This window comes from Malus domestica, chromosome 08 (assembly GCF_042453785.1).
Source record: "Malus domestica chromosome 08, GDT2T_hap1".
Classification (NCBI taxonomy): Eukaryota; Viridiplantae; Streptophyta; class Magnoliopsida; order Rosales; family Rosaceae; genus Malus; species Malus domestica.
Window position 1 is genome coordinate 10,000,572 of NC_091668.1, and position 25,098 is coordinate 10,025,669.

The 25,098-nt window shown below is 35.9% G+C and overlaps 1 protein-coding gene across 6 annotated transcripts; it reads right to left on the reverse strand.

The window, feature by feature from the left end:
- Window positions 1-5,456: 5,456 nt before the first annotated feature.
- LOC103441171 (protein EMBRYONIC FLOWER 1-like) lies at window positions 5,457-12,369 on the reverse strand. 6 transcript variants are annotated; one of them, XM_029106956.2, is made up of 8 exons: window positions 12,050-12,369; window positions 10,845-11,054; window positions 9,835-10,262; window positions 9,644-9,745; window positions 8,632-9,465; window positions 8,060-8,538; window positions 5,960-7,541; window positions 5,457-5,800 (listed from the first exon to the last, which is right to left on the reverse strand). In XM_029106956.2, exons 2-7 carry the CDS (start codon window positions 11,009-11,011, stop codon window positions 5,970-5,972), a joined length of 3,582 nt encoding a protein of 1,193 aa, XP_028962789.2. In that variant the 5' UTR covers window positions 11,012-11,054; window positions 12,050-12,369; the 3' UTR covers window positions 5,457-5,800; window positions 5,960-5,969. The 6 variants fall into 6 exon arrangements, with proteins under 6 accessions (XP_028962789.2, XP_028962787.2, XP_070682880.1 ...); XM_029106954.2 differs by having other exon boundaries at window positions 8,632-9,468; window positions 12,050-12,272; XM_070826779.1 differs by having other exon boundaries at window positions 8,060-9,465.
- Window positions 12,370-25,098: the final 12,729 nt, after the last annotated feature.

The window sequence follows — 25,098 nt, forward strand, 5'->3', positions numbered from 1 at the left end:
TTATTTCAGGTAGTCGGGCAAAGAGTTAATAAAAAAGATTAAAAAAAGGGATAACTTGAGAAGCAGGCCATACCTCTAGCTCATCAAGGGTGGTATCAAGAAGATCCTTGGCCTTTTGGTGTATCTCCATACCCAATGGCTCTTCCCTCGATACAAAAGTGGGCTTCTTTGTTACTTGAGGCCCTAGTGACAAGATAAAAGAGAAAATATCAACTCACACTTCAAGATAATTTAAAATTGCAACTAAACAAGAAAAAGGGAGATAACTTACTGGAAGCCTTCTGTTTCTTCCTACCCGCTTCAACTATAGAGGCGGAAGACTTAAAGGGTTGAAAGATTAATCCTTAGTTCTTTTCTTTGTAGGCGTTGCCCGCGAACCCGGAATGGACAAATGAGGTTGAGACTACTTTTCGGGCTTGAACTCAGAAGATTCCACCACTGATGCCCTTGTCCGCCTTGTTGCCCGAGTTTTTGCTGGTAGCTCAACTTCACCCCCAAAGTCCCAAACAACTCTAAAAGGTCCTCAGCATTGCCTCCAACACGGGTAGATCCAACTCCCTATCTCTCTACCTCAACAGCAGCCTCTTGGAAGACAAATGTATGTGCAATTTCTTCTTCTAGCCGGACATCCACCTCTTCGATATTAGCTTCGGCTGCAAGTGTAAAGCAACCAAGGAAATGATTAGAAGAAGACATATTTATAAAATAACATAAAATACAAGTCAAGAAGATAAAGATACCTATTAGAATGAGCTGGTTCTTCTGGTAAACCATCTCTTTCCAATTCTCGAGCTTGCCCGAGTTAGGATAAGACTTGATTGAAAGTTGACTGAAAAGGCAGTCATAAGACTCCTTGAGATCCCCTACGTACTTCTTAGCCCACTTGGTCTCCCACCAAGTAGAGAACCATGAAGCACATTCGAAGTTAAGGGCCACAGGCTTTCGGGCAATCTTGCTCATAACTTCAAGGCTACGTTGGGCAGCCCAAAAGGTGGCTTATTGTGGTGAACGAAGACGATAAGAGGTACCGTAATGAACAGAGTTGAAGAAAAGCACCGGGATGGCTATCTAAACCCCAACTGTTTAGCACAGAAGTTAGGGTGGCAAACCTCCGGCCCGTTCTTGTAATGATCACTGCGGACTTCCCATGCCAAATCCCTTGACTGGATGCAACTGATAAATTTCTCCCTGCAAAAAGGGCTGGCATCTTCTCAAAAGGCATCTTGGAAGGCTTGGTCAAAGAACCAAGGATATCTTCTTAGTACTAAAGCTCCTCATTCCAAGTCTGCCTGAGTCATGCAGACTCTGAAAAAGTAGAGGCAAGAAAATGTGGAGTGATTAGTGGGTGAAGCCTCGACTAGAATACGGGTAGGAGCTACTCTTTCAAGAAATTCGAGCTTGGGTGCCCGAAGCTCGGGGAAGTACCACTGCAACCATAACTGGACCATCCAGGTTGGCCCGTTAAGGTTGGTCTTAAAATAAGCGTCTTGGGTCATTTAATAAAAAAGATGATAAATATGAGCGAGGAAGAAAGACCCCATGGCCATATCATCAAAGTTATGCAGAGCCTCCACTAAAGGGATCCATTCAACCTTTACTCCCTTAGACTTGTTGGGGAAGACGTGTTTGTTAAGCCAGTACAATAAGAAGTACATATGTTTTTTGTCTCTGTTGGCATTAAAGGATGAAGGCCCAAAATTCTTCTTAATAACCGGATAAAACCCTTGAAGGAGGTCCCATAACTCTTGAAAGTAGAAGAGTTGTAGTCCAGATGAGTTATAGGATCAGAGATGCTCGAGCTCTCAGCAGTTGGGCAAGAAAAAAGAGACTAGTCGTGGGTGACGTCCACGACTCTACCCGATGGCCTTAGCCCGAAGACTTGAGCCATGTCAAGAATGGTCAAGAACATAGGACCCATCCTGAAATCAAAGGTGTTTGTCCCCGAACTGCAGAAAATAAGGGCCATGGTTAGCAGCTCGGGCTTGGCAATCACGGTGGTCTTGGAAAGCATGATTAGCTCATATATGTCGTTATTCATCCATTCTACTTCTACTTGAAAGTAAGCTCGAGCTCGGTTATCCACTGTGTCAAACCCTCGTCCTTCATTAAAGGAAAACCTCGATGGTGGTTCGACCACTTGGAGGTTTAAATGCCCGACTCGGTCAAGTACTGGTTGGGGATGAACCAATTTGTCTTAGGCATGTTGCTTTCTACTGCAATTGGGACCTGAGAGGTCCACGCAAGCCCCAGGGAGTGCACTCATCCCTCTTCGAAGAAAAGTGAAGTTTGTAGGCCTGCCCGATGGAGATGAAGTCTGTTGAGCAAGCGGCGCATGGTGGCGATGCCCTCACCTGAAAGAGCCGAGAACAAAAGAGAATCCTAGGAAATTCTGAAAAATCTGGGGATTCTGGAAATTTGAAGATTTGGAATTGCTAAGGTATTTGGCCAAGGGGTTTAACTGAAGATTATATATTAATGCAGTTACTTAACGTTGGAATTCGTAGGTTAGTGCAAAGGTTTTGTTAAACAAACGATTGTGTTGAATGGTGCAAGTCTTGAGTAAAGGCATGCGGTGGCTGTTTAATCATCATTAACTCCTCGATTTGCAAACTCAACAATGATTAAATGGGGCACTATTTGGGTTAATATTTGAATATTGGGCTTTAATGAAGGAAAACCCAAGGATGCCAACTAAAAAGAGACTTGTTGAAGCCCAGCATCGAACCCAGAAGCAAATTGAAGCGTTCTCAACCAAGATACAAGTCACATGTCTATAATTGAAATGACAAGTGATGGAAACTAACCTACTATCAGCCAAAGAACACTTTCTAATGGCATTGCTAGTAAAAAGTTGGTGACTCACTACCCTCCAAGTGCTTTCGGGCAAGAGCAAAAGCTACAGCAGTCGGACCAAATTGTCTATAAAAAGGATGACAGGCTCCAGAGACAAAGACACTCAACCAATCAAACAAACATACAAACTCTGCTTTCAAGCCAGATTTGCATTCAAAAGCTGAAATCAACCCAAATTCAGTCCTTTTAGCAATAGTTTCCTTAGAAAAGCTATCTTTTCTCTAGTATAAAAGCTCTGCTACCTCCCTCAGTGTTGTATTATCGATTCCCTCGTGTAAACTTGTTTACCATCCATCCCTTTTTAGCATACAATCCCTGTAAATTCAAAGATAAGTGACAGCAAGAAGTTCAACCTTGCCAGACAAGGTGAAATCTTACCCGAAGCTCTTTGTTTGTTTTCTAAATTAGTAGATCTATTGCTTAATACATTCTCCAGCATGTATTCAAGTTATTTCCACCTGTTTTTCTATTTAAAGAGTTTCATTTACATCTGGATCTGGTTAGCTTAATGGATATGTTTTCATTAAAGATCAATTTAAGATCAAACAAATAAATTAAGGGGCTCTGGACTCCCTTCATTCAAACATACAAAACCATGAACTAAAAGTCCTTGTTTACAAGGCAAGAAAAAGAACTTAATATAGACTTAACTCATCTGTGACAATCCTTTGGTAACAAGAAGTTGGAGTAACTTGGGGCGCAAGTAATCAACTTAAAACACACTTGTTCAACATCTGCTATACTAAGATAGCAGTGCCACGTCTAAGCATTTAGTTAGTTTTGATCACGAGCCTCAAAACCTACACCTAAGGCCCCACAAAGGCACCTTTTAGAACTAAATTTAAGCTCTTATTGCAGCAAACCAGGCAAGCAAGAGCCCGACTACCAAACATATACATCCAAAGTGCCAATCCCTTGGGGAGCTATGTTGAGGTCCAAGGAGCCTTCTCCAAAGAGATCTTTGCTTGAACAACAGTAGTCTTAGAATTCATACAACCGATCCCACTTAGTGAAGTAAAGCTTGATTGTTGTCGTTATTGTTGTAGACCACATTCAATTTTGCTGAGCGTTATCAGCTAGAGATGGATATACTTACGTACCACCTAGTTAGGCGATAAAAGCATTCAAGAAATTTATAATGTAATGACTGTCTTATGGGACGAGCCATTATTGGCATAACCTGAAGAACTTAGCTCTATTAATTGCTAAGTATTGTACGTATAGAGAAAGAGACTAGTGAAGTTTTTTATGGCTTTTCGGGATGATTTTGAATCGCTTCGTAGTTTTATTCTGCATCGCATTCCACTTTCTTCTGTTGGTTTTGTGCTTCATGAGTTACAAGCTAAAGAAGTTCATTTGCAGGCACATGCTGGAACTACAATGTTGAAGAAAGGGATTCTCTTATAAATTTCTGGTTGGAAAACAAGTTTTGTTACTGGGCTTAGAAGAAAACTTAGGAAACACATTCAATTGACTGAAAATACTTGAACCGCCAAAAAAATGAGTTTATGCACTTATAAGTTGGCCTTCTAGGATCAATCTTGAAAGGCCAAGTCCTCTACCAACCAAACTACGAATTCTCATTTCTTTGACTGGTAGGAACCTCTTTATGTGATATTGCACTAGAAAAATAAAATATCTCTTATAGGATGGGTAGCATACATAGGAGAGAAAATGTGGGTAGCAAAAACACGTTTATCTTTTAGGCCTTCTTCAAATATCATGTTTATAAAAAATCACTCAAATTCAAAATCATGTGATCGTTGAATTAAATGATAATCATTTTAGTGTTTCTTTCAAAAATCGTATTCTTTCATTTTCTTCACTAAAGATGAATTTCTTAATAATTTTGAATTTGTCTAATTTTTTACGGAGATAATCTATGAATGATGAATTGAAATATATATGGTTTAAATTCTTAAAAAGAAGTACAGAACGAGGCCCTAAAAAATATGATTGATATATATATTGGGGAATTTACATTTTGGTATTGTGTTTTTGCTCTTTTGAACATGTGTGTATTCCTACTTTCATTTCATCAATCAGGTGCAGTCATTAGTTCGCCGGTCAATAAGGAGATACTTCTTAACGAGGTACACGCTGGATGATTTTTTTAGCGTACCGAGAACACGTCCCGATAAATTAAGTATCATAATGCAATTAGTTGAAATTTTTTTTTTTATTTCAAGTGTCCAACCAATTGTATTATCACTTGATGTATAGAATCATATTCTCAGCACATTGAAAAAATCTCTCTAAACGCACGGCTCCCCTCCTTATTTTATCTTTTTCCCTTTGATCTCCCGCCCAAACTCATTTGCCACACCGCAGAGCCCATTTTATGACGAGTTTGGACAGGCGAAATAACAAGGTCATGGAATTTTGACTGTCATAAGTCATAAAAGTAAAATTTTAAACAAAAAAAATTGAGTCTCCAGTTTTGTGTGTAGAAAGTAGAAACTGAAGAAAGATATACAAATTAACCAGAGTTATAAGAGATTCAGAAATCACCTGTGTGGGTGGGTGTGTGGAGAGAGAGAGAGATGTGCTCATCTCTTTCAAGTGCTTGAAAGAGATGAGGCAAAATCTTATTCTCAAATCACTCAAATAACAGCAGCATGCATTGTCTTCTTTCACATGTTTTTGGCAACTACAGAAATTACAATTTCAAGTTTTATCCATGAAAATAACTCACCAGTACGAAAGCCATCTTGTCATTGCAAAAGTACGACCCCGAAAAACAATAACAAGATTTGATACAAAATCAATAGCACAGGCAGGTCAAGACATATGAAGGCTATATACAGGCCTTAACCTCCACCCAGTATGACTGCTATAAACTCCGCTTCTCAGCTTCCGAGTCTCTGACTAATATCAGCTTCATACGACTACAACTTGGATCCTCTGTGAACCTTATTTTGCGGAAGCTAGCTGGGAAAATCTTTGCCTGTTAAAATAAAACAAATTAACCCCAACTGATAAATTTGTGAATAAGACACGCAATAAGAAAACACTGTATACCAGGCAGCTGAGCAAAGAGTTCTGGTTCGAGCACTTTAGCTAATAAAGGGTTATACAATACTACAAGTAAAGATATATCAGGAACCTCATCAAACTCATTGTTGTGCGCGTCCTTTTCCTGTAGTCTGTTTCCTCTTCTTCAGCTGCTTGTTCTGATCTACTTGTACAAAGCCGTGCCTCTGCTTCCCAACTTTTAAGTCTTTCCCGCTAATCATGTACTCATTGCCATCTTCTGGCAAGCTAAACTCAGCTGGGTTTTTGTTTATAGTGCAGATTAAAGAATTGGGACTGCTCCTTGGAGGCCTCATGGCCCCATTAGCATTATGAGTATCTAATTTCTGCAGCATTGGATATTCAGTGTTGTGGTGGTGCTGGGGAAACATCGTAGAATCAGCCAGTGTAGCGAGTCCTTTGTGCATAACAGGGATAGTTCCATGATTTTTTCCCAAAACACCACCTTTAAATGCAGAATTCTGGGATCCGGAGCCTCTATTCTCTACGGCAGCCCTTTTGAATCCTTTAGGATAGGAAGAGGTAGATGTACCACCAGGATTCATAGGAAAAAGGTCAAGAGACTTCTCAGAAATGTGATTTTTGCCGCAACAACTGGATGATGGATGCTTCATAGTATCGGTAACCTTATAACCACCAGCATCCACCGCAGAATACTCCTTCGAGTAAAAATCAATGGGTCTCTTGGGAAATTTCGGGTTTCCAGCAATGCTGAAGGGCGGACTTGACCGCATACCTGCATCCATGAGGCTGAGCAAATGCATTGCTGGTATGGTTTCATTGGAATATAGATCAAAAGAACCCGCTGAACTCTTAGGAGGCTCAGTCCCGTTACGTTTGCCAGTGAATGAGTACTCTGCATTTGTTCTGCTGAAAGGTTCAGAACCAACACCTTCAATATGCTTTTCCGGGTTGGTAGCATTTAAATTAAATAATTTCAGGCCATAATCACCATGGAAATTTCCCTTATGCAGCGAGCCTGGAGGGTGTGAAAGCATATCGACATTAGAAGGCTGAGCTGCACACTTTTGAGGATTGTAATGCATTAAGGGAGTTTGAGCTGGCATTGCAGGTGACCATAAGCGAGCTGCTTCTTCCTTTGATTGTGGAACAGACGGACGCAAGCTAGAATTTGACAACCCATGGCTCATCATATCTCCATTCCATTTGCAATTTTGAGCACAACTACAGCTGCTGTAACCAGCAGTAGGAAATTGCTCTCGAGTACTCATCTTCTTTTTAGGCTGACTGAAAGCATTAAACCCTGTAGGGCAATGCATTTGATCAAGACGAAATGTGTCTTTTTCGGGGATATAAGGAGAAAAGTCAACTAACTTCTGTTTGGAAGGTCCCACATTTTTTCTTGCTGTTGCACCATCTTTTGCCTTTCTTGCCTGAGGTTTTCGTTTCTGACCTGTTTCCTCTAATATTCTTAAGTTTCCAAAGCCATAACTATGATCTGCTTCCAAAACTTTCTGATTTCTCTCATAATGATTTTTTGCCATGAATTCAACAATTTCCATCGGTATGTCATCTGCAGCTCCTTTATGAGACGTCTTTTCAGCTCTATGGTTGCTATCTTTCCTACTAACAGGCACAGCTGAATTTTTCGGAACCTCAATGATTTTCTCCTTGTTTCTTGCACGAGAAATATCCTGAAAAGGAAAATGAATCATCATAGAAAGAAATTGCAAAACAAAACTAGAACCAGAGAAGATAATTATGCATATTAGTGTTTACAAATTTACTACAGATATGAGAAATGTGCAACATGATTCTAAGGACTAGCTAATATGCACAGTATCAACATCGGCAACGGAAATACAAGGATAATGGACTGGCTTCTTTATTTCTTTGAACTTGAGCAATGCTGCTAATTTTAGCATATCAGCATAGGCAACGGAAATAGGAAAACAAATTATTTAGACATAACACCAATCAGCAGTGTTCAAAAAAAAAAAAAAAACTCACTAGTTTCCACTACTTAACTGTGTCAGTAATAATTTGAGACAGATGAGTGATTTATGATACCCAACAATTTTATAACCGCACAGTTGCATATAAAAAGCCTTAGAAACAGAAGAAACATGCATTTGCTGCGGACATATATCATGCAGCCATCAAGATGAAGACATTCATCCAGGGAATAGTAAAAAGAGAGTAAAGCTCTTACCATTTGCTGCAACAAACTCCCTTCAACCTGGGAGCGATAGTTTTGCTTCTCATTCGGGATAGGCATGCTGTAGGTGAAAAATTTACTACTGCGATCATCATGCCCTATTTTCCCAGAAAATGCATCTGAAACAGGTTTAGGAAGTCTGTTCAGATTTGCGTTGGCTTCCGCATTTTTCCTAATAAACTCATCTAGTTTGCCGGTGCCATCTTTCCGAGTTGACCAGGAAGGAAATCCATCTTCGGATTGAGGAATAAATTTCCTGTCATCTCTTTGAGCAGACAAATAGCTGTTAAGAGAAAGATTCAACCCTTTTTCAGCGGGTGAGTCCTCTGCCCGATGAAATGGATGCCCAGTTTGCATGAATTCTGCATCTTTCCTTGTATTTGGGCCTTTCGTGAGCCAAGGAAATAGAGAAGCCAGTCCAGTATCAACTTCTGGCATCTTGTCTTTCCGCTTACAGGAACCAGACTTTCTACCTGCTTTTGGGGCAGGCAAAGCAATTTGATCTATCTCTCTAACTGTGGATGCATCATACGTAGGAATAGAAGAAGCTATTGTAGTAGCATTACCTTTACTTGAACTTCCAACTTTGTCTAGCGCTTCTATTGGCACAATATCTTTGGGTGGGACTAAGGATGAACATACACCAATATCATTGGATTTCATAATTTTCTTCTTACCAACAGCCGGGATTCGTTCAATTTCAGATCTATTCCAGTTGCTCCTCATATCTGCCTGCAAAGATATTCTGGCAACTGCATCTTCTTCTAATTCAGAATCCTCAACGCGTCTGGTGGTTTCTTCATCTCGCTTGGAAGTCTTAACTTTTCTATTCAAACTTTTTGGAAGGCTCGTCCCTTGGCTTCTCTGTTCCTCTTCCTCAGGCAATTTCCTTTTGTTATTCTCACCAAGATCCACTATAGCACTTTCTTGGACAGACACCTGGCCTTGGGAAACAGTTCCTGCCCCAGATGTATTACTAATTCTGTTGGATGGAGAATCTTCCGTCCTGAAGAAATCAGGCTTTGCATCACCCAACTCACTCAGCAGACGCACACGCACCTTCCTACCTTTCTTACGATTCAAACTACTTGACTTATCAAGATTTTCAGAAGATGCATAATCACACTCATGCGGAGGATGATTAATGTTGGTCTGGCCCTTGGTAGCATCACCTGCCCTGTCAACAGTTCCGACTATCTTACATGTCCCAGAGGCATTCATTGACTCCTTGTGATTTTCTTCTGCAGAAGGTCGGCGCTCGGCTTCACTAGTCTGGGTGAGGTTCTTATTCCAGAATAATTTGTTGTTTGAGAAATGGAGCTTAATGTTGGTATCATCACGACTTTCACATCCTGATTTCCAGACTTCAACAGATCCATTGCCCTCCAAATTTACTGCTTCTGCTTCAGAAATCAAAGACATTATGATTGTGAGATACCATATGGAGTAAGTTGTAATGTAATTTTGTTTTTTTTTTTCTTAACAAAGTAAATTTACCTGTGGAAATTACAGGTAAACTTTTTCAATCGCAGATTCTTATTTTATAATTTTAACAAAGGGAAAGAAAAACTGTTTTACCTTTATGTCTCTCCTGCGTCCTTTTTGGGTCAACTTCTGCCTCAACAGAATTGAGTCTCGGCATTTCATGACTCGCATAATCATCTAAGACATTCTTATTCACTGGATGAAGCACAAAAAGTAAATTAATCAAAAGACAATAATATACCCAACAGTCTATTTAGTTGAATTGAGCTTGACTTTAAGTATACCTGTGATGGCAGTGGGTGCAACTTCATGCCTCCCTTCTTTCTTATCAAAGGGAGATGACGAAGGATGTTGCTTATTGCCAATTCCATCAACAGAAACATAAACTTCAACTCTTTTTCCATCAACAGTTTTTGAAATTGAACCTTGTTCAGAATCTAACAGAAGCAGTGGAGCATCACTGTGGTGTGGGACCTGAGCACACTTGTTATTGGAATCAGATCCAATACGAATGTCTGTACCATGATCTCTTGCAATACTCTCAGAACCAGTTTCCAGCACGCAATTCTGGCAAGACCACCTTCTGAATTTTGGAGGATCCAAAGGAGGAAGCAAGGATGTTGGCTCCTGATCAAACTTGTCCAACTCACCATCCAGAGGAAATGGACAACAAAGCTTCCAATTCTTTTTGCGAACTTCAGCTACATAACCACTACATCCAAAACATAAAACAGAAGTTTCAATAAAAAAAAAAGATCCATGTGTGAAGTAGAAGTCAATTATTTACTACATACAATTTACTCTTGAAAAATAATGCTCTACACACACACATACATCCTCCCCATTGTTTATGTACTTATGTCTTTTCAGACACTATCTTGTTATATTAGCAACACGCATACTAGCTAGGTAGTATGCCATATGATTGCTGATGAAAACCTTTGCTGCATCAAAGAGTCCAATCCCAACAAGTGTGATATTACAGTGAACTAAAAAGTAAAGAGGATATACTTCTCTAATCATATATAATATACTGCTGCAAAATAGCATAATATATTACCTTTAAAATTGGAGGAAACTAATTAAACAACATCAATCTATATCCAAATTAGAGCTTGAAAATTGAGCCAAAAGAAATGACAGCTTATGAAGAAATATAAATCAGTTAATATCATTAGCAAAAGATTCACATTAGTTTATTATGAACAAGTGAGTAATTAACAGCACATAGACATTGAGAAGGATAGGAGATTTCCCAGAAGGGGGTACCAACTAGCAAGGCTCCAAGGCTTACCGTATACTGAAATGCTCGCAGTTTCCCACATGGCTGCTACCCTTGTCATTAGCATCAGGAAGATCTATAGATATTGAATCAATTTTAACAAATGATCCCACCATCTTGGAAGCAATAATAGGACCATTCCTCTTATGATTATTGTCGATCAGAAGACCCTTCTCCATGTTATAGCATCTATCCAGATCAGTGTTCTTAATATAGTACTTCCTATATTCAAACAAATGAAACAATTAATTGAGTGATATCATTATCGTATGATAATTAGAATAGCAAAGAAAGCACCATGGAGGGAGAAAAACCGAGGAAAGTGTAAAGAAAGCATTGATCTATACCATGCGAGAGAAAATCTTTGTTCAAGTAAAATAAAAAATTATTAGGGTTATACTCAACCGCCAACAATTCTCATCCGCAACGAATTATTCAGTGTCAAAATTATCATAGAAATAAATGACAAGGTATAACAACTCATCCTACACTGACATTGCACATAAAATAACAACCTCCATTGATGTACAAGCATAGATATATACATGTACAGCAACCCAATGGAAGAATATTACAAACCCTAGCATTCCATGAATCAATATAAACAAGGATGGCAGCTAAATGTATTACGATCGATGAAATTATTCGCACACCTAAACTCACCATTAAAGATGCAAACTCAACCTCAAAAATAGGAACAATAAAGCTAAACCACATATTAGGGTTTTGTTTCAATTAGAGCAATCTAGGTCGAATGAATATTCCAAGATAAGCTACAATCGTACAAACCCATTTCAGGCTCGCCCTCGGAGACTCCAAATTGGAAAATAAATGCATGCCAATCAACCAACTTAACAGAAAAAAAAAATTAGGGTTCTTTCATTGTATACCTTGTATAAATTCACAGTCACTAGACAATTAACTGAGTCCAAGCACATCAAAACGACATGAATAACACCTTAAACGCATAAAATTGTTTATACCGAGCATAACAGCGAACCCCAGGTAATGAAATGGAAAGTAAAGCCCAAAACTTGACGTACTATACACAGTAAAACCCAGCTCAAAAAAATATTTTTTAAAAAATATAAAAATTAATAAGCAGCTGAAAAAATCAGCTCAAAGCTTCAAACTTTATACTAATTAAATCCAAAAAATCATCGATTTCAAAAACCCAATTGAACAAAAGAGTAAATCGAGCAGATGAAAAAAAAGACCTGAAACCTCAAGGCAAATCGACAACCACCGGAAACGACGTCGTAAGAAGCTCAGCTCCCGATTCTCCACGGCGCGTCCGGAAAATGACACTGGCGGATAGAGCGGTAGAGGGGGAAGATCGGGAGGCGATTTTTCAGCTGAGATGCGAAGCTGGGTGAGTGGAATTTGAGTGCGAACAATCGTAAAACCCTAGAGAGAGAAAAAGTAGAGAGGAGGTTTCGAAAATGTAGATAGAGAGAGAGAGAGAGAGAGTGAGGGTAGGAGGAGAGAGAGAGAGAGAGAGAGAGAGAGAGAGGGTTTTATTCTTTCTTTTGTCGTCGAATGTACTTAAAAAAACATCACCATACATATTACATGTCATGTCCAAACACATACATTTTGTACGATAAATTACTTCCAGATACGGTGCTGGAGCAATCCCGTTCCGCCACGTGGCGCAGTGTGCGTCACTTATCCCTTCGACAAGGGAAAAGGAAACCCTAGCGGAGGTAAAAAAAGCTACTGTTTCCCTCGCGTGTTGTGTACGCTCTGGTTCAGGTGAGGGGGTGGATAGTTTATTTATACCTGTCGTGTCAAGGAGGACCAAAGATGCCTTTGCACATAAGTGGATTCTGATCGGTTCGTGTGGCTCAGGTGAGTCGTTCGAGAGTGTGAGTGCGGTCCAATATGAAACCCTAGGTTTTTCTTGCGGGTAATCAAAGGGTATCTACGTATCTTAACCTAGCAACAATTCGATGATTCACGAAAGGGGGGGAAATAAAAATGGGAAAGAGGGAGATGGAGGAAAATGGTTGGGGTTCGAATTTTTTTTTTGTACTAATATTAATGTGAAATAAATTAGATATTATAAGTGTTATGTTCTGCCGTATTACTCGGGATTACACTAATGAAATGTATTAGTTAAAAAATCTAATTTCGTTATGATATAAATTCTATACAATTAATAATTTTGAATGGGGAACAATAGGTTTTGATGTGTAATGCATGATACATTCGTGTCACATTCTATGGACGGACACAAATTATATTAGCTGGTTTCCAAATGTAGACACTTTTTAAACACTGGGCTAATTCAAATTTTACCTTTGTGGAGCTTCGTTACATATGCGTCTTAAATTGTTCAAACTTGCAGAATTAGAATTTTACTTTTGCGGGGATTTATTGGATAAGTTATTTAGTGGGCCGGACCTCGAATTTTACTTTTGTGGGGTCAGAGTCTTACTATTTATCTATATTATCTTTGATGAGTTTCATTCAGTGGCAAATTCAGAATTTTTTACTAGAATTTTACTTTTATTGATGATGTTAATTGCAATATATATAAGACCCAAAATTTCAAATACCTTGTAAATCCAAATAAAAACACATATATACACATAAACAATATATGAAATCGATTCATTTTGATTTCTTACCCTTGAGAGAAATGAAGAATTATATATATAGAGAAAAAGTTGTATAGTATTACAAAGACTAATTAAAAACATAGTAGAGTATCAACAAGATTATTAAATATAATGGGCTTTGACATCGGGACCGCCTTGGATTCATGCAGATTATTGAAGTAAAAAGTGATCGGATTCTCTAAAAATAATGGTGATTGCTAGACATGGCAAAAACATTGAATGCATTGCTTACATATTAGAAGGATGTTGATATAAACCTATAACAAAACCAACAGGCTATATGTATCTTTTTGGTTAGGTCGCTGGCCAGGTCCCATATATATATATGTGCGCGCGCGCGCGCGTAAGATTATTGGTTAGAGAGGAGTATATTAGCCGATTTAGCTAACTTAATTATTTTAAGTGTGATTTCTATTGGACCAGATTCATTAAGTTAAGAAGGAAGACAAAATTAAGAGGAAGTTTGGAAGGAACATATGGCTGCATGCATGGCAACCTCATTAAGTTAAATGTAGCTAATGTTAACGCTGATTCAAGCCATGCAATTCTATATTAATTTGTATAGCGTCCAAAGGTAAATAATATGGGCTACTCGATGGATCATTTTTTGGCTAGCTAAATACCTCGTAATGTGCAAACTTGAGCCTAGTTAAGCTCACAAAAACAGTGTTTTTCTTGCATCAAGGTTCAAATCTCCTTTTTAATATGAATGTATTGTAAAATATTGCCTTTATACCCTTCGATCTCAAATATAAATAGGTTGCTTTGGCTGCTCGATGGAAAAAAAAAAGGTAATTTTCTCCTCATTTTCTTGGCCAAATACACTTTCCAGTATGATTTTATCAATTTGTAATTAATACCAACAGTGACCAGGAAACAAAAAAGAATGAAAAACGGTGATCCTAAAGCACTCGCGCGTAATACTCTTCTCATAACAAAAAAGCTATTGTGTACGTATACTCGTCATTTTATAAAGTAATGAAAAACGGTGATCAATTAAGCTAGCCCATTGTTAAATAGAGATATGTATATGTGTGTGTGTGTATATATATCCATATGTACTGCTACAAAGCTAGGGGGCAATGTAGAGGAATCTATCGGTTCATATACGCATTGAACTTAGCCGTATTTGTAGAGTAGTGCACTGATCAATTGCACTCAAGTTTAAAATCACTTCTCTGATGTCGTTAAGTTGAAAATACGAATCACATACAAGTAAATGAAAAGTCGAACTAAGATCCGTCTTTAACATTAAATCCAGAAAGTAAGCTCTGTAAAATGTTAATACGGGGAACAGTACACTCCAATAATTGACTGTGATGTGCCATTTCTAGTACCAGCAATAGACACGTTTGGGTTATGCCTAACTATACCTGCATCGATCAATGTTGTCGACCCAAGAAATTAAGATCATGATTCGTACAAAGAAAAGAAAACAAGCATATTCCAGATCTATGAACTTTATTTCTTCTTGTTTATATATGGATATAGTCCGGCCTCTATACTATATATGAAGAGAATAAAAAAAATACAGAATAAGAAACCGATCGAAGGAGAAGTGAAAAAAAATACATATATATATACATGATATGTATATATGTATATGTATGGATGATGTATGTATATAATATATATATATATATATATATAGATGAATATATCAGTGATTGAAGGCACTGGACCCATATAGTGATGCGTGTTGAATTGATGGCTAAAATTTGACACAAATTTTAAGAGAGAGTTTTTTTTTTTATTGCAGGATTTTGTGTAAGTTAATCTGAAGGCTGACAGAGATAACCTCACCCTCTTATTATGGAGATCGGGGCCCTCCCTCTTCAGATTTCCTTGTCATCATGCATATAGATCTAATTAAAAGACCCCATCAAAGAAGTATATATTAACCCAATTAAATAATTAAATTAACAAAGTGCCTTTCACGACCCAAGAACCCTGTCTGCTCCTTCTCAATTTGTTCTTCTTCGGTTTCTTATTCTTTAATTCAGAGAGCGTTTGAACTGCAAACTCGGCAAAAAAAGAAAACCCCAAGCACAGGCAAAAAAAGGAAGAAAAAGTCTGTCATCCACGTACAGACCAAAAAAAGGACTGCAATGACCCAAGTATGAATTAATTTATGTGTAACCAAAAACTGTATATGTTGTGTTTGTAATAATTACAGAACTCAATATGAGTTGTTTGTGTTTATAGTCGCTTTAAGCGAGTTTTTTAATCTTGCTATATGCTACATGTGAGTTTGGTTGTTGTGAGATCAATTTAGTAGGCTAATTTTACACTAGAGTATTGGAAGTGAGCTGGTTGAGTTTGTTGGATCCTTTTTTTTTTTTTTTAACAAAAAATATTATTTACATTAAGGGGGAGGGGTAGGCTAAGCTTCACAATAGGCTAGCAATAATATGGTTCAAATTCGTCTTTGGCAATAATCGAACCTAAAGTCTCTCACTTACAAATAAAGAGGAATACCACTAGCGACCGTAGTACTAAGTGACTGTTGGATCCATTATTAGATGATGCTTTGAGATCATGAGGAAATTTTAGTCTTGATATCTTGCATCTTGTGCCCAAATAGAGCTTGCTCGACTTAATAATAGCTCGACTAGTTTACTAGCTGCAGTTTTTATTTTAATATATAAATTTAGTTAAAATGACATATTTAATAAATTGTTTGGAGAGTTTTCATTTTCACATAATTAATCTTACAACATTGGATGTATTAATTGATTTCTATGGATCTTCCTCCTTTTCAAAGACGTCCAACATTAGTTTATTATCTTGTATTTTTCAAATTTTTTGCTTACAAGTACCCTTCTCTTGGTACATTTTAAAATCTTCGTCTGATTGTATTGTTAAACAAATTTATGGATTTAGATTATTTTCTTCAAAAAAAAAAATGTATTTTAGTCTACCCATTAGCAACAAAATTGTTTTTGGATGTCTGCTATGTAGTTCGTGTGTCACTGTGCCATTTTTCTTGAGAACCTTGCCAGCTGCTCAGTGGTTTGTGTGAATTAACAGCTACAAATCATACATCTATTTCTTAATGCAAATCATTTTATCTTTGTGAGTCAGGAAAAGGTCCTTAGCAAAGGAATTTGCAGAACAACCATGAATTTTAATCATGCTGCTTTTCTTCTAATTAATTAATTCATTAAATTGTTCATATATATAAGTAAGAAAGGAATTGCTGCGTAATCTTACTCCGGTTTATTCTTTTGGGTCGGAGCAGAACCTAATGATTCAGTTTATAAGAATCAACGTGAATTTAATTAAGAAAATGAACTGATTCTTGCGCACAAATTTAACACTTATATAACAAGTGTTAAAATATTTCTTTCTTTTTTTTAACTAATTGATACTCCTATTAAATTTCTAATTAGGATAGCCAATTAATTTTAAAAGTACTTAATTAATTAGCCATTCTTACGTATATGAGACACAAACAATAAGTTGCAGAAATTCAACTTGATTTTTGTAGATGGTGTTTCGTTTAACCAAGTTTCTAGGGTTTTCGATGTATGACCCTTTGTGATTGTGCTAGAGGAAAGACTTTATAATTCTAAATGTTGTTGGTCCTGAATTATAAATAACACCTCCACTTAACAAAAAAAAAAATAACTTAACATGAAATAAATTAGATTTGAATGAAACGAAAGTAAATGCAATAGATAATAAGCCAGATAAATACAACAACAAAAATTTATCTCATTAAGTAATATCGACTTTATAAATCTTATAGCGTCATTACGTTCAATTTTATACCTTGTGAATATACAGTTCACCAAAATTTTCTATCAAGGTCATCACTGACCCTAATGTACATGGTCCCCACCGTCAACCTCTGCCTGTACGTTTTGTCACAAGCTGGAGTCAATCAAGTGTTATTTGTAGGAAAGTGTACTGTCCTCTTCTAATCCAAACCAGTTTTTATTGATAAAAAAACTCCGAGCTTTTAATTAAGGGTTAATTCTGATCAAGGAATATTATCGGTGACGATACCAGTTTTGAGTCTGAGTGGTTGGCCAGTTTAAATTTCTGATCCACACTGGATGAAAGTGACAAGGGTGAACTGCGAATCAAAGAAATCTTCTTTTATGACAAAGTATGATGACAAGTGTGGCACAGTGGTAGCTAGGTTATATACGTGTACGTATGAAAATTTGCAGTGTACGTACATACTACTAGCACCTTTATTTTGCGGTGATGCTATCCACACATCTTTTTCAAATCAAATAAATTGAAGAATTTCAAATGATGGCAATTAACAAGATGTGTGAAAGAAAAAAAAAAGTGTGTGGATAACAGCATCCTTATTTGACAGGAGAGAGAGAGAGAGAGAGAGAGAGAGAGAGAGAGAGATGGTTCTCGCACATGAGCAATGCATGATGCTTAAAAAGAAGAAGAAACAGAAGTATTACGACCCAACATAACATGCATGAGTACCAAGTAGGCCAAGAGTGAGTATAAAAGTAGGAAATGATTCTACACACCTTTTTCTTTTTCATTTGTAGATTTGATTATTTTTGTTCATCGATTTTTCTTTACATTACTCGATTTAACTGTCAAAAATAAAAATACTGTGCAAATGTGAAAAAATAATGTATTTAATCATTTTTCCTAGAAGTAAGCATTATATATTTATGTTTTGGATTAAACCAATATTAATATGAGAATAAATTTGCTCATTATTTATGCATTATCACCACATTACATTTCCTTGGAATTGTGAGTACGCTTGATAACTTTTTAATTTTTAATTTTTATATTTTGTGTTAGTGATAAAGTGGAAATGCACAAGAGAAGAAATAAGAGATGAAGGTTCGCGGGAAATATACAAGAAAAGACACAAAATAAAAATTAAAAAAAACAACAATATTAAATTGTTTTCACTTTCAAGATTTTGTTTTCATTCCTTTTTGTTTATTTCTTCTATATCTCTCTCACCAGCTTCTTCATACCTTCTTTCTCTAATGCATTTTCTTTTATATATCTCAGGTACAAAAATTGGAAATGACATCATTATTGAGCGCTTAAATTAAATTTTGAGATTTATGTTGTGTGTAAATAATTTGCAATGTGTGCAAATTAATTTGTTTTCTCCACAACTATTGCAAATCCTCGTATGTGTGTACGTTTCTTTGTTGTCAAAGCATTGCATGCCAATATATCAACACCTCTTTTTATCGTCTCATTCTCATAAGAGCGCCTGAGGTATGGAAATAACAAACTCCTCAAGTTTGAGGGAATGGCTGATCATGTCCTAATTAGTCATTCAGATTAGACCCTTAATCTGATAGTCACACTTATTAGTCGTATAATTAATTTCCTTGATCCAGATCAGTTTATGAACTAAACTACTTCATTTTATTCCTAATTAATGGACCCATTTAATTCACTAAGAAATGATTAGTGAATACGTACAAGTTTACGGGTATTTAATCAAAGATCTTAAAAGAGTTATAAAATTTCATAGAAATCCTAGTGTATTCATTCTAAATTTAAAATAGTTCATAAAATTTTATTTGTATTGAATTAGAATTTGATTTTTAAGAATTTTAAAAGATAAATAATTTAATGAAGTTGGAGAGAGTTATAGTGATTTTTAAGCTTTAGAAATCAGGCATTTCTCCCTAAGATTTTTAATGGTTTCACCCAAGATTCAAATGGTGTCTATGAAGCTCCATTAAACTTCAGAGATTTATAACTCTTTCGAAATCCTTTAAACTCCTATTTCAATACAATACAATACAATTCCCTAAAACTAGGTTTTCTTTTTTTTTTTTTGGAAAATAATCACTGCTAATTACACTATCACTTCCATACACGGCAATTTTTTAGCAAAAAAAAGAGAAAACTAAACAACTGGACTTGAAAAGTATGAAATGATTCCTTGTTATTTCAAATTCTCTCTCTCTCTCTAAACAACTGGACTTGAAAAGTATGAAATGATTCCTTGTTATTTCAAATTCTCTCTCTCTCTCTCTCTCTCTCTCTCTCTCTCTCTCTCTCTCTCTCTCTCTCTCTCTCTCTCTCTCTCTCTCTATTTTCCAGTATTTGTTGTAAATTTGGCCTTCTTGTCATTTAAACTACTCAGTCCTCCGGAGCGTTTGACTTTTTCCAATTTTTTCTTCGTGTGCAGGTTAAACTGCTGGTAGGCAATCACATTTTTGCTGTATAGTTTGTAGGGTTAATTGGTGGTGCTTTAAGGGGAGGGCCGGCCGTCTGTGGTGGTGGTGGTCCTGGTAGTGGCTCTCTCTTTCTTAATGGGTTGGTTGTGTGGGAGAAATAGATCGATATAATTGAGCCACTTTGGCAGATGTGCGGATAAGGCAATCTAATTGTGGCAGGGATATATATCATAAAAAAGAAAGGATTGGGCTATTCACACACCCTCTTAATTTTTGGTAATCGGATGAATTGAAGAAAATTAAAAGACTTGAGCTGTGTGAGAAGTAAAAAATGGTGTGTGAATAACATAATCCAAAAGAAAAAAGGTGGGGTTTGGATATGTACCTTCGTTTTAATTGTTTTTTTAGGAGAAAAAGAAACTTTGGATGTTAACCAGATTCAATTATCAAACCTGTAGCGATTTAGTACTACGTTCTAGTGGTATTCATCTTTACTTATAAGTGAGAGGTCTTAGATTCAATTATCGTCAAAGGCAATTGAACCAAATTATTGTCAGTCCATTATAAGGCTTAGCCCACTCCCCCACCTCTATAGGTAATATCGTTTGTTAAAAAAAAAAAACAAAATTATCAAACTTGTAACCTAGTACCTATTAGAGCATCTCCAGCAGTCATCAATTGCCCTTGTAATTGCGTGAAATTGCCTTCTTGCCCAAAGAAAGTTGCTTAACCGGTGGGAAGGCAATTGTGGGAAAGGTAGGTGCCCAGCCAGTTGCCCCGCCGATAATTGCAAGGGCTTGTGCTCGAGTGGAGAAGCAACAGACAGGGGGCCCACCCCGCGTGAAGAACATAGAGCCGGCTCAAATTTGATGCAACATCGGTTGGATTTCCTACGGTCTATTAACGGTAAAAAACTTTAGGGTGCACCATGTGGCGCTTTGTAGCGATTGATATTTTAAAAAAAAATAAAAAATTCAATGGCCAAAATTAATCTTAACTCTAAAAATTTACCAAAAAAGAATTTAAAAAATTCAAGTTCACACTTATAAAATCTTACAAAATTGTAAACATTTAAAATTAAACACACAAAATATAATAAATAAAACATAAGTAGATATTGTTATTGCTAACGTGGTGACACACCCCGACTCGGTATGTCCATTAGGACTCCGAATCGAGCTATGCTAGCTGACACCTGGAAGGTGACGAAGCCATAAAGTGTAGTGATATGAAAAATGTGAATAAATTTAATCCTAAAAGTGCCTAAATATAAAAGTGCGTTGTGAGCGGGAATGAACTCAATTCACACGTGATGACAAAGCATAAGTACAGTACAATAAAATAGGGTGAGAATTATACCATCGATTGTAATTGTCTACACCAAGATTTGCCGATATATTGAAGTGGATGAGAAAGTCATTGGTAAGACTACTATGAATTCAACAGGCTACGAAAGAAAACTCAAGCTCAAGAAATTGGTCAAAGAGAATATAAGGCACGTCACCCCCTCTACATTGGTGATGTGGGATGTTACAATCCACCCCACTTAAGGGGAACCCGGTGTCCTCGCCCACCTCCATATAACACGAGGCATTTTGGGAACTCACTGGCTTTGGGTTCCATCAGAACTCCGAAGTTAAGCGAGTTCGGGCGAGAGCATTTCCAGGATGGGTGACCCCCTTGAGAAGTTGCTCGTGAGTTCCCAGAAACAAAACCGTGAGGGAATGGTAAGCCTAAAGCGGACAATATCGTGCTACGGTGGAGCCGACCCGGGATGTGGCACGTGGAGCATAAAATAAGGGAAAATTAGGTTCACATCCTTCTTTTTGTTACTCCATTGATTAAAATCATATTCATTTTCAATTTTTGATCAAGGTCCGTGGGTATTAATAACATCATTAATTATTTGAATAATAAAATATTTTTATTTTTAAATATATTCATTTAGTGTTAAAAATGTTACAATTAGTATATTTATGTTTATGACTAAATTTTGTATCATATATTTTTATTTTTAGTTTGTAACTATTTTTAATTGCAAATATTTTTTAATTAGTACCAATTTTCTTTTCATTTTTAATTTGTACCCATATATTAGTTTTTTTTTTGTGCCCAATTTTTTAAAGTTTTATTTGTGTTTGTATCCATGTGTATATTGTCACGATTTAATAAATGATAGAAAAATTACATATGGTATATTTATGTTTTATGCCTAAACTTTGTATCATATATTTATATTTTTAGTTTGTACCCACTTTTAATTTGCAATATTTTTTTTTTTAAAATTGTAGTATTTTCTTTTTAGTTTTATTTTGTACCCACGTATTAATTTCTTTTAGCACCTATATTTTTTTTAAATTCATTTGTACTCATAATTTTTTTATCTTTTATCTGTACCCTAATTTATTTATAATGTACCCATTCTTCTTTATTAATGTACCACTTTGTTATATGTGAAATGTACCCTTTTTTTTTAAATGTACCAATTTTTTTAACACTATGGATACATTCTTTTGCCATTTATTATTTCTTATTTTTACATAGTTTTTATCCATTTATTAAATCAAAATGTTTGAATTTTTTTATTGTAACCGTTTCTAATAGTATTATAATGAGGGATTTTAAATTTATAGGATTATAAATCTCATAAAATATCAAACAATTAATATCAAAACTATAAAAATATAAATATTAATAGTAATATAATAAGGTGTACAAAGTTAAGGGACTTTGATCAAACTTTGAATACTATTAGGTTTTAATCAAAGAATGTCAAAGATTAAGGACCGCATCCAATGTATCCCAATTAATCTACGACGATAATGACATTTGGAGGATAAAACGAAGAAAACATTAAAAAATATATTCGTGAATAGTAATCACCATTGCCCTTGCCCTTTCTCCTTTAAATGGGTGGACTTGTAGAAAGGTAATTACGGTTTAGAGTGAACAGTAAAAGCAATGAAATTGCTTGCCCTCCAAAAACGGGTGAAGATGCTCTTACATGAACCATCTGCAAACATGTTGACTTCTCTAAAAATATAATTAATCGTTTTTGTTAAAAAATAAAATATTAATCGTGTAATTTAAAAATTATCGCCTCCAATAAATTCTAAATATTCTTGATGGCGACAGAAATTTATTTAAATATTCTTGATGACAAAAGAAATTTGTCACAGAATATATATCTCAATTTTTATTTTATGTATTAAAATTTTGGAGTCGCCTTCATTATCAACTTTTGCAAAACGCATTTGTGCTGCCCATTATTTGCAGAGCTCTATGTAAGATGTAGCTTCAACCTGTAAGAAAGAAGAAATTCCTACGCGAAAAAACACCTGTGCCATATATAACTAGAAGAATTTCTTTTAAAGAAAATAGAGATTTTAATAATAAATTAACTAGAAACCTTAATAATTAATTAGTACTTTTTTTAATCATCATGACCAAATAAACTTCTCCCTTCTGGGTTTTTTTATTTTTTATTTTTTAATCAAATCAAATAACATATTTAAGGTCCTGCAGTTGGGTCCTACACCAAGTTTATTTCTTTTAAGACTTTGTAATTTTCTAATTTTAGGACGAAAATAAATGACGTCTTACTTTATTTTTAGTGATTTTCAATGCTGTTTTAATCAGTATCTTGTTGTCAATTTAAGAATTCCATCCTGCATATGATTTGTTTTTAGTCTTTTACTTATTTTCCAAACGAGGTAATTTTCGGGAGTTCAAGTGGTTTTTTTAGGGTGAGTTTAAAATTAACGGATCTAATCCATGTATTTTTTCAAACATAACCACAAATTTGGCGATAAATTCTTTAATTGATAGTTTGAAACTACGTAATTTTCCAAACATAACCACAAAAACAGATAACAAAAGAGATCTAAGAAATATTTGATGACAAAATTAAACTAAAAAACGATCACAAAATTGTTTGATTTGATTAGGTTAAACCGAACTAAATCGAACAATTAATGTTGTTACATCGATTTAGGTGTGTAGAGTTTGAAGCCTAAACCGATCGAACCCTAGCTTCATTTATATGGACCAAAAACAAAAAATAAAAGGAAAAATCACAGCCAAATTATGATTTGGTTTATGTAATTGACATGTGTTGCTTTGAACAAAATATTTCCGATTATTTAATTTGACTTCTAGTTTAATGAACGTTGCAGTTCAAGGACGATAACTTAATTTCATCAATTTTTAACGAAAATAGCACAAAAGTGGCATATGTGAGCATATGATTGACTGTAACATGCCCACCTCCTATAGCACGAGGCCTTTTGGGAACTTACTGGCTTCGGATTCCATTGGAAACTCCGAAGTTAAGCGAGTTCGGGCGAGAGCAATCCTAGGATGGGTGTCCTACTAGAAGGTTCTCATCTGAGTTCCCATAAACAAAACCGTGAGGGCGTGGTCAAGGTCCAAAACGAACAATATCGTGCTACGACTGAGTCGAGACTGAGATGTGACATTGACTCTTAATGTTGGGTTTTTGGCTCAAAATTAGGATGATGCAATAAATTAGGTTTGTGTTACCTATTTGGTTTTGGTGTCCTATTTGGGTTTGGTTTTGACTTCTTAGTTAGTTTCCTTGGTGGAGAGATTTTGTTAATTACCTATTTGATTAGGATTTGGATTTATGTCCTATTAGGATTCTTATTGTAACCTAAGTCCTATGCGACCTTAGGGTTAGTGTATTTAGTGTGCCTCATCATGGTTTAGAGAGCTTTTCTCTATTTTGGTTTTGGGTGGAGGTCACTGTTTGGAGTCATGAGTGTGTGGCAAATTCGTGGCTCATTTGTTTGGCAAATTTGGTGAGAGTCAATTTGTGAATTTGTGAGTTAGAGAGCAATTTGAGAAAATCTTCTCCGTTTGTTTGGGTTCTCTACTCATTTGATTTAGGGTTTGTAATTTGTGGGATTTGGGTTGTGAGAGTTTAAACACTCTTTTGTAATCTCCATTTGTTTAGTGAAATTCCTCGCTGTGCTTTGCTTGTGGACGTAAGCTTTACGCCGAACCACGTAAATCTCTTGTGATAGTTTGAGATTGTTTGTTTTAACTTTCACCTACGACGTTGATATTGGTACTTTATTAGAATTCATTTCCGTTTATGCATAAAAATTAACATTAAGAACTGTAAAACACCTCCCCAATCCCCACATTACCTTAATGTGCTCATTTTGTCAACAAAAATTTGAAAGAAGTGTTTGTCCTTCTAATATTGCAACAACTACTAAACTATGACAACTGGATTGCGATAATTCAAACTACAAAAAATCGTAGTGTAACTTTGTCCAATGTAGTAAACTGAATTTTTGACGTACCTTACTTGTAGTGACCCTTTTGTCCCACAAGATACAATATAATTAAACATCTTATTTTTCGTGTTGGACATGATTTTCGTACAAACCCTTTTTTTATGTATCTTATTTAGTTTTGTCTCTTAATATTTTTTAATTTATTCAAACTAAAATTTTAAAATAAACAAAAATATGC